Source organism: Mus caroli, chromosome 7 (assembly GCF_900094665.2).
Source record: "Mus caroli chromosome 7, CAROLI_EIJ_v1.1, whole genome shotgun sequence".
Classification (NCBI taxonomy): domain Eukaryota; kingdom Metazoa; phylum Chordata; class Mammalia; order Rodentia; family Muridae; genus Mus; species Mus caroli.
The window spans coordinates 47,706,860-47,717,746 of NC_034576.1; the positions used below are offsets into that span (position 1 = coordinate 47,706,860).

General features: G+C 50.4%; 1 protein-coding gene across 2 annotated transcripts in view; it reads right to left on the reverse strand.

Moving 5' to 3' along the window:
• Sult2b1 (sulfotransferase family 2B member 1) overlaps positions 1 to 2,761 on the reverse strand; it is a 29,252-nt gene extending 26,491 nt beyond the window's left edge. Inside the window, exon 1 of one of the 2 annotated variants that reach the window (XM_021167965.2) lies at positions 2,546 to 2,761. In XM_021167965.2, the coding sequence (XP_021023624.1) occupies positions 2,546 to 2,607 (62 nt within the window). In that variant the 5' untranslated portion in view covers positions 2,608 to 2,761. The remainder of the gene's footprint in view (positions 1 to 2,545) is intronic. The other variant, XM_021167966.2, reaches the window with a different exon arrangement.
• Between the last annotated feature and the right edge of the window lie 8,126 nt (positions 2,762 to 10,887).

Below are 10,887 nucleotides of genomic sequence, written 5' to 3' on the forward strand. Positions count from 1 at the left end.
TCATGCAGCCCTATCTGACTTGGAACTCCCTATATAGATTAGGCTGGCTTTGAACTCATAGAGATCTGCCTGCCTTTGCCTCCTGGGTACTGGGATTAAAGGCATCCACCACCACCACCACCACCACTACCACCACCACCACCACCACCACCCAGCCCGGCCACCTTGTTTTCGTTTTTTAAAGACAAGGTCCTCATGTAATGTAGTCTAGCCTTGACCTCACTATGTAGCCAAGGATGGCCATATTCTCCATCCCACCTGCATCTCCAGAATGCTGGGGTGCAGGGCTTCGTGCCCTCAGCACTGAGTCATGGCCCCAGGCTTATTCTGTCCTTCAGAGTCCTATCCACCTGAGGCTGTGAGAGATACCTTCACGTAAAGCATACCGCCACGCCACATAACCAACCCCATTATCTAGAACATTCCAAGGGCTGAACCTGCTGACAATCCTTTAGCCCAAATTAAATCCTGGACAGTTTGCATCACATGACCCATAATCTAGAACAGATAATGGCTCACCTGTTCTTGTTTAGGAGGCTTTAAAATGGGATCATTTGTTGCCTCCAGGGTGTGGTAGGATGAGGTGCTGTCCTTTGCCCTACAGGATTCTGCTGATACCCTTTGCCCACCACGCCTCGCCCCTCCTGCAGACCTGAGTCACCCCAAGATCAAAGGTTTCCTAATCCCAATCTTCATTCATTCCTGGCGAGTTCCCTTTGCCTGTCCCTGTCAATGTCAGGCTGTCATGGAGTCCAGGACAGGCAAGATCTGAAGATGGACCATAGCAATCTGGGCTCTGTGGGCTGTCACTCCCAATCCCATCCAGGAACCCTACACAGCTGAGGTTTGAAGTTCACATTGACATCTTTAGCCCCAAGAAGCATTTGGCCAATAAAAGAGAGGGCAGAAGTTGCCAGGGAAGGGTGAAGCACACAGACCCAGGAGGAGGAACCATGAGGAAGCCCCGCTGGGGGTTGAGGAGAGACACAAGGGGCTCAGATTGCTCAAGTGCACCAAAAGAAGGCTGTGGGGAACAGATGAGGGTGCCCAGACCTGCTTCCACCTCAAACCAGATCCATCCTGTCCTGACTTCTATTATTTATTTTGGCTCAGGGAGCTCCTTCTGAACAAAACCCTTCTAAACCTTAAAACAGCTGTGGAGGCCATTGCTCTGGGTGCCTGGGAGCCACAGAAGATACTATTGCAGGCGAGAGTGGTGCTTGGGGTTTAGAGAGGAACCTGTCTAAAGTCTCTACAGAATTAAAAACTAGATATGCAAAGGTACTGTGGTAGGGAGGAGTGGGGTGTGTCCAGGGGACCTGAAGTCACGGGGTGAATGGGATGTCGGTGAGGAGAGAGCCTGGGGTGGGGCCTGGAGGGGCCTGGGTGCTAGGGAGTCACAGCATAGCTGTCAGGGTGGGTGAGGCAGCTCTGGGATCTCTGGGGTCACGGAGGCTGGGGAGTGGCTCTCGATGGGGGGGGGGGATGGTGACAGACCATGAGAAGGTCTGGCATAGGGAAGTCTGGTGTGGGGACTGACAGGCTGTGGAGACACAAGGGAAAGTGGCGAGCAGGGCTGTGGGGGCCACGGGAGGATAAAGTTAAGCCTACCTCTAGGGTGGCAATACTGAGGTGCAGAGAGAGCAAGTGACTGTTACTTGCAGAGGCCATTCCAGGGACTTGGTGGCACAACTGAGCAGAAGCTCAGAGGAGGGTGTCAGGTCGGGTGAGAGTTGCAGAGAGGCCCAGAGAAGCTTGTCTAGGTCACACAGCAATGGGTTTCTGGAGTCAGAGTTCCTCTTCTCTCCACACCCTGGCTCTTGGCTGAGGCAGGGGAAGGGAGTATTTGGAAGGGAGTATACAGTACGTATTAGAGTGAAGCAACCAGGGTGGGGACAGGGCTTAGCCGCCCCCCTCCTTCCAGCTCAAGGTACCAGAGGGTCATGGGAGGGCAGGGGAAGAGTGTAAGATACCAGAGCTGATGATGAGATGTCAGCAGCTAACTGTGAGACGGGGAGAGAGCTTCATACCCTTTCTGGGTTTCTGCTTGTTCAGCTGAGAAGAGAAGCCAAGGAGTAGGGTATGGAAAGGTCCCAAAGATGCCAGGAGATGGGACTCTGTGATCAGGACACTTTGCTACCCAGCCTCAGTTTCCCCATCTGGGAAGTGGGTACTCTTGAGTTTCTGACTCATCTCCAGAAACAGAGGAACTAACACATTGGCTCCATGAGGAGAGACGTCAGCCCTAATCTGTCCCTGCTCTCTTGGCGGCCAAGAACCACTTTCCCCGTCTCTGAGCATCTCATGCTGCCTGGTGCCTTCCAGGTGGAGCTGGCACACAAGAGATTCAGCAACCTTAGCCTTTTTCAGCTTCTCTGGACCAGGTTCCTGGTTCCCCTTACTCAATTTGGATGAACAAAAGCCCTGCCCCTCACCCCAAGACAGAAGAACCGGAGCATCCCAAGTCACTGAATCCAATGAAGGTCCCTCCATGGCCAGGGCCTGTCCCCACCCTTCCCAGGCCCTGGCCAGCAGGCCACCTCACCTCATTTCGGAAACATTTTTCTCAGACGAGCTCCACAGGGCACGGGGCTGCGGCCCGTCCATGGCGGGCAGGGCAGGAGGTAGCCGGGCGTCGGGGCCAGGTGCGCAGCGTCTGCCGCGCCCGCCAGTGCCAGGTGCCTACCAGCCGGCCCAGGGGAGGGGCACAGCCGGTTCTCCCAGCTGCTGCCCACGCCTCCTGCGGGCGGCAGGGAGGGAGAGGCTGGTGCCCTCCCAGGGCGAGGGTGGAGGCTCCACACGACCAGAGTCCAGGGCCAGCAGTGGGTACTTCCGGCTGTACCCTGAGTGGCCACCGCAGCCCAGCCTGGCTGCCCGCCTCAGGGCAGCGGCTCACACATTCCTTTCTTCTCATTACTTTGCAAGTTTTGCCGAGCAGCTCCTGTCCCGGTGCTGATGCCTGATGCCGGTGCCTGGGTGCTGAGCACTGGCCATGCTGGGGAAGATCAGGGTCCAGAGACAGAGAGACAGTGATACAGAGATACATAGACAGTGAGATGGAGACAGAGTGACCGAAGCACATAGAGACACGGAGAAACAGGGAGACACAGAGGGAGGGAGAGAGGCAGTGGGACAAGCAGAGGCAGAGACACTTTTTCTAAAAGCTTTATTTATTACCTACCTCACAAGGGCAGGCCTGCCTCATGTCTGTCAGTTCTAGCTTCCCAAGGAAGTGATTAGAATGTTGTAGGCCAGCTGATGGACAGAGTCACCCACTGCCAAGTGACAGGGTATTGATGTAGGGACTAATTGAGCCTCTGAACAAGTGAAAGGCAGTGAGCAGATTCAGAGCTTACAAGAGGGCTCCATTGGGACTCCTGAGTGACATAGAGGAACACCTCAGGCATTGACAGATGGGAGGGTCGCTGATGGAGGCAACCATGCCACAGACAGAGTGACAGTTGAGGGCATCTGGGCACAGGGAAGACAGTAGCAGAGGAAGGGGCCCCACAAAGCCACCTGGTTGGAGGAGCACCCTCAACGCGTGCAATCTGCCTTGGTGTGAATACAATTTCTTCTCATGAAGAGTTCAAGCCCCAAGTCTTTTGTTGCCGGTATTAGGAGGCTGGAAACTTAATCCAAACACCACTACGTGTAGAGGGGTGGGGCCTTTGGGAAGTGATTAGGTCACCAAGGTGGAGGTTCCCCCTCCCATTCAGGTGGCTTTGGGAGAGGAAGGCACATCAACAGGACAAAGAGCTCTGCACACACACCTGAAGTGAGAGATGCAGGCATGAAACCGCACGCATGAGTCTGTTTAGACCTGATCCTTCCAGACCTGGGAGCTCAAACCAACCTTTTTTTTTTTTTTTTAAACAGCCTGCCTTCAGTATTTTCTTATATTAATGGAAGCTGACTAATGTCCGCCCATCCAATCATTCATTCATCCATTCACAAATCCACCCACGCTCTCACACACACACCCATTCACCTGCTCATCTATTCCTCCCACTCATCATCCACCCTCCCACCATCCACACATTCATCTACTCACACATCTGTCCATCTCTGGATCCACTCATCCACCCACCCCTACCCATCTGCCCATCCCTCAATATCCGCACATTACATCCACACAAGCACCCACCAACTCATTCACTCACTCATCTACTGATCCATCCATTCATCTGTTCACCCATCTATCCACCCATCCACCCACTCATCCACCCACCCACCCATCCACCCACTCATCCATCCACCTTTGATACATCCATCTACTTGTCTATCCATCCACCCACCCATCCATCCATCCATCCATCCATCCACCCTTCCATCCATCCACATTTGATACATCCATCTACTTGTCCATCCATCCACCCACCCACCCATCATCCACACAGCCACTCATCAATCCATTCATCCATCCATCCAATCATCCACCCATCTATCTATCCATCCATCCATCCATCCATCCACTCACTGATCTATATATGCAACTACCCACAAATGCATCCATATATCCACCCACTCATCTACCTACATTAATGCATCTCTCTAGTCATGTGCCCATCCATCTATCCACCAATATACCTACCAAGCCCATTCAACCATTCATTCACTCAACCACCTATCAATAAATCCATCCATCTATTCACTGACTTACCCACCCATCTATCCTCCCATCCATCCATCCATCCATCCATCCATCCATCCATCCATCCATCCACCCAATATTTTATTTTTTATTTTTTTGGCTTTTTCGAGACAGGGCTTCTTTGTATAGCCCTGGCTGTCCTGGAACTCACTGTAGACCAGGCTGGCCTCAAACTCAGAAATCCACCTGCCTCTGCCTCCCAAGTGCTGGGATTAAAGGCATGTGCCACCACCACCCGGCTCTTTTTCTTTTCTTCTTTTTTTTTCACCCAATTATTTTTAACTAATGAACCTACCCATCTATCTAATCATATATTCATCAACCCATTCATCTGATAACCACATATTCTCATCCATCCATCTACCCATCCATACATCCATTCGCCATTCACTGTCCACCTATCTACTCACCTTACATATCCACCCATGTACACACCTACCACTTCATTCACCCATTCACACACATCTTCCATCTATCTATCCACTTATACATCATCCATCCATCTCCATATCCTCTCTCCTACTATCCATCCATTCACTTCCACCTGTCCATCTTTGTACTAATCCACCTAATCACAGACCCAATCAGTGATCTACCATCATTCATTTAGATATTGATCTTTAATTTTTTACGTGCATGGGTGTTCTGCCTGCATATATGTCTGGGCATCACGTCTATGTCTGGTGCCAAAGGAAGGCAGAAGAAAGCATCAGATTCCCTAGGTCTGGAATTACAGGTGCTTGTGAACCATCATGTGGGTGCTGGGAATTGAACCTGGGTCCTCTGGAAGAGCAACAAGTGCTCTTTACTGATGAATTGTCTCTCCAGCCCTAGACATCTATCTTTAAATTTTTCAGTTTAGACACCCATACACATACAGCTATCCATCCATCTCTATAACATCTATCTATCTATCTATCTATCTATCTATCTATCTATCTATCTCTCCGTCAGCTCATCCCATCCCCTTAATAACCCACCTATCCACCCAAATTTATCTGTCCCTTATTCAGCCATCTATTGTCCCCTCCAGCTCATCTTTGGGGAGGCCCACAGCAAGTCTGGTAAGTAGACACAGCTTTTGGCCAGTCTGACTATTTAAACCTGGAACCACAGTTCATGGGTCTAAGAAAGTAAACATATTCAATTGTATTCCTTTCAAGTAACTTAAAGCCAGGCATGGTGGCACACGCCTTTAATTCCAGCACTTGGGAGGCAGAGGCAGAGGCAGATGGATTTCTGAGTTCAAGGCCAGCCTGGTCTACAGAGTGAGTTCCAGGACAGCCAGGACTACACAGAGAAACCCTGTCTCAAAAAAACCAACCAACGAAAGAAAGAAACAAACAAAAAACCCAGTAACTTAAATAGCAGAATGCCTTGGTGAGATTACATGTCAGTTAAATTACTGAAAATTGGGCATTGGAATTGAAAATACAAGACTTGTCAAATATCCGGATAAGTTTGGTATGGATTGCATGTTGAGATAATTTAATTGGATTAAATAAATTACATTCCAAAATTAACTTCGCCCATCTTTTTTTTCAATTTTCAGAAATACTTTTAAAAGATCTCTATTTTATCTTTAAGTTCTACGTGTATGTCCAGTGTTCCATATGTGCAGAGTACAGGAGGTGCCCAAGGAGGCTAGGAGAGAGCATTAGACCCTCTAGAACTACAGCCACAATAGTGAGCTGCTGCACGCTGGTGCTGGGGTCTGACGCCCAGTCCTCAGTGAGAGCAGTATGGGCTCCTATCTGCTGAGCCTTTTCTCCAACCTCTCTTCTCTTTAAGAAAGAAAATGTGGTGGTGCTGCTGAGACAGCTCACTGGTGAAGAGCACAGACAGCCAAGTATGTCGGTATGCATCTTCAATCCAGCATTCAGAAGGCAGAGATAGGTGGATCACAGTGAATTTGAGATCAGTCAGTCTACTGGCTATGTAGACAGCTCCAGAACTACACACAGAAACCCTGTATTAAAAAAGGAAGAAGGGGGCTGGAGAGATGGCTCAGAGGTTAAGAGCCCTGACTGCTCTTCCAGAGGTCCTGAGTTCAAATCCCAGCAACCACATGATGGCTCATAACCATCTGTAATGAGATCCGATGCCCTCTTCTGGAGTGTCTGAAGTACACTACAGTGTACACTACAGTGTACTTACATATAATTAATAAATAAGTAAATTTAAAAAAAAAGAAAAAAAAGAAAAAAAAGGAAGAAGGAAGGAAGGAAGGGAGGAAGGAAAGAAGGCACTCACTCAGTGGTCTTGTAGAGGACCTGAGTTCAGGTCTCAATACCTGTCAGGTGGTTCACAACCACCTTTAACTCCAGCTCCAGAGGATCTGACATCCTCTTCTGGCCTCCAGAGGCAAGCATGAACATGCCCAAAGCCACACAAATATAACTAACAAAGCCTAAAAGTAAAATAATTTTTAAAAGGCATGAGAAACATGGTGCGGCACTGCACATTCGAGATTCCATACTCCGGAGGCCAGAGCAGGAGGCTCTCGACTTTGAAGTCAGTGTTGGCTGTACAGACCGAGGATCTAAAAGGGTTACAGAACTTTAAGTGTTATGTGATGAGAGGCTAAAGAGAAATGTCTCAGCAGTTAAAAGCACTAGCTGTGCCAGGCGTGGTGGCACACACCTTTAATCCCAGCACTTGGGAGGCAGAGGCAGGTGGATTTCTGAGTTCAAGGCCAGCCTGGTCTACAAAGTGAGTTCCAGGACAGCCAGGACTACAGAGAAACCCTGTCTTGAAAAACCAAATACACACACACACACACACATATATATAAATATATAAAAGCCCTGGCTGTTCTTGTCTTGAGGGGGACCCATTTCTCAGCACTGACACGGTAGTTCACAACCAACAGCAACTCCAGTTCCGGGGAATTCCATGCTCTCTTCACACCTCTGAGGGCACCAGGCACATCTGGGGTACACAGACTCACATGCAGGTAAAAATACTCAGATACAGAAAATAAAATTAAACATTTTCATGACAGGGTTTCTCTGTATAGCCCTGGCTGTCCTGGAACTCACTCTGTAGACCAGGCTGGCCTCGAACTCACTGAGATCCGCCTGCCTGTCTTGGAGTCTTGGCTTTAAAGGTGTGGGCCACAACTGTCCAGCTAATAAATACATCTTAAAAAAAAAAAAAAAAAGGAAAGAAAGCAGCTGTGTGATGGATCAGGTAGGAAGTAGCTCAGTTTGCAAAGTACTTTTGCTGGGCAAACATGAAGACCTGAATTTGGGCCCTCAGAACCCAGGTAGAAAGTCAGGGCTGGCAGTGTATTCCTGAGCCCCAGCCCAAAGCTAAGACGCTGGAGCTGTGGATCAGCCAGCCATGTCTTGCCTGTGAGCCCCAAGTCATAGTGACAGAGACTCTGTCTTCAAACAAAGGTAGAGACTCCTGAGCAAGGATAGCTGAAGTTGACTCTTGGCTCTGTCTGCATGAAGCTGTCCATACAGGTGACCACAGACACACACACAGAGACAGACACACACACACACAGATACACACAGACACACACATGCAGACACAGAAACACACAGACACACACACAAACACAGACACACACACAAACACAGACACACACACAAACACAGACACACACACAGACACAGACAGACAGACAGACACACACACACACAAACACTTGGAGATGGATAGGTAGATGAATGATTGGATAGTTGAGTAGAAGGATAGTGGGTGGACCCCTGTACACGTGCGCACCATGTCTGTGCTATGTCTACCAACTCTGGGTGGTATCAGTGTGTAGACAGACTGTTGAGGGAAACTGCAAACAGGCCAGCTTAGCAGCATGAGACCTGAGGAAATAGATCTGCTGGGGCAAAGGCTGGAGAGATGTTGGGACAAGGTATCCCTCCAGTCACAGAGGGGAGCCCTGGGGAGGGATATCAGTCACCCTTGAGTGGGGACATCCAGAAACATGTCCATCCCTAGTGACCCACACAGGGGATGGCAGCTCTGACTCAGACCTCAGTATCATTTCTTAACATCTTCTAGTTGAGCCATCAGACCCTTCCCCCAGCACCGTGTTGTGCCACTTTGCTGATGGAGTTCACACGTGGGAGAGGCAGGTCACTGGGTCATGAGGTCATGTATCCAAAGAATCAGGCCACTGTCACCTTCAGAGAGCCCAGCCTTTCCATTAAAATCCAGTAATTGCCAAAAATACCAGGAGAGCTCAGCCTGAGAGAGGCAGGGCTCCCCAGAGGGTGAGGCTAGGGCTCCAATCCTGAGACAGGGAGGAGGAGCCTGAATGGGGTGGGGAGGGGGAAGGGTAGGGATGAGTCTGGGTCCTGGCTCTGAGGGATGCAGCTGGAGCTCTAGGACCCAGACAGATGAGAATGCACATTTAACACGCCAGTCCTGGAAATGGATGAGAAAAGGGCAAGTTCCAGGAGGGGGAATTCCACTGTCTCCATGAGTACTGTACAGTCCCTTTCGGGAAGAAATGACGACCTCGCATCCACCCGGTGGAGTAAGAGGCGGGCAGTTGACACCCCAAGCTGTCCTCCCCACCTCCTGTCCCTCTTCTAATCAACCAGTCCATCTTGGGGTGGGTGGGTGGTGTGGCAGAAACCCCACCTGCTCTCCACCCTGATTGCTCCATACTGCTCACACCCAGCCCTGCTTCCCTGAGCATCTAGGCACAGGGCTCAAGGCCTCGTCGAAGCCCCACATGTGTCACTACTCAAGAGGGATGGCCTGGCCCACGACTGGTGGACAATGAAATAGATGCTCAGAACAAAAGAACTTGGGTCTGCGTAGGCTGCCTGGCCACAGAGGAAATGGGTAGAGGTGGGCAGGTAGGCAAAGAGCAGGAGAGGTAAGGACATCCAGAGATTAACTGGGAGGTGAGGATATGAGCCAGAGCATGGGGCCTGGGTCTATCTAGTCTGAGGTAGGAGGTCCAGGGTTTGTGGGTCTAGTCTGAGAGAGGAGGCTTGGGGTTTGGACTCCTGAATCTGACCAGGAAAGTCCAGGTCTGGATCCATAAGCCTGAGGGAGAGGAATTTCCTGTGTGCCAGAGATGAGACAAGCTCAGCCTGTTCCAGATATGGGTGTGGCATTTCAGGGTGGGGGGGGGGGGAAGGGGTGTCTTGGGAGAAGTGATCAAGGTGCTAACTCTCCATCTACTGCGTGGCACAGGAATTGTCTTAGCACCATTCTTGCCTCTTCCTGGCCCAGTCTTCTGCCAAATGCAAGGACCAGCCAAACCTGCCCTGCCAGTTAGGCACCCCCTCCCCATGTCCCCCTCCCCCGTCCCCCTCCCCCCCTTCCTCTCCTTTCCCTGTAGTGTCTCCAGCAAGGCCCAGCCCAAAAGAAAAGAGTGCGTAGGCGACTCAAGTGGGAGAACAGGACGCCCCAACTCCTGGCTCAGCCTTCTGCCTCCTGGGCCATCCATCCCCGCCCCCCTCTGCCTTCAGCACCCCACTTCTTCCTCAGCCCTTGTTTCCCCAAAACCTGTTGCACTAAACTTCCACCTCCCTCCTTCTCCCTGTTCACTGTGCACTCAGCACACGCTCCATGGAGCGCCTGCTATGTGCTTGGCTCCGGGCTCTTGGACAGACTGGGAGAAGAAATGTTAATGAATTAAATGATGACCCAGAAAGAACGAGGCAGGAGGATCCCTGCACATTTCTGGCCACCCTGGGTTACTTGGTAAATTCAATACCAGGCAGAGCTCAGCTCTGGAGTAGGACTTGCTCTTAAAAGCTCAAAAACTTCCAGCTTCCAGAGGCAGAAGTTCAATGTCACCCTCTACTCTATAAAGTTCTAGGCCTGCCCGAGCTACATGAGACCCTATTTTAAAACAAAACCCCCACCAGTGAAGCTAAAGAGGTGGCTTCACAGTTAAAAGCAGGTATTGCTCTTGCAGAGGAGCCAGGTTCAGTTCCTCGAATCCATGCTCTTAACTGCTCCTGACTCCAGCCCCAAGAGTCTGGCACCCTCTTCTGGCCTCTTGAACACCTTCACTCATATGCACATACCCAACACAGATGTAAGTAAACAACGACAACAGCAACAACAAAACCTCACTAAATTTAAATTTCTTCTGTTATAGCAGCTACACATTACTTATACAATGGTGATAAAGAAAGACACCTAAGCCGGGCGTGGTGGCACACGCCTTTAATCCCAGCACTTGGGAGGCAGAGGCAGGCAGATTTCTGAGTTTGAGGCCAGCCTGGTCTACAGAGTGA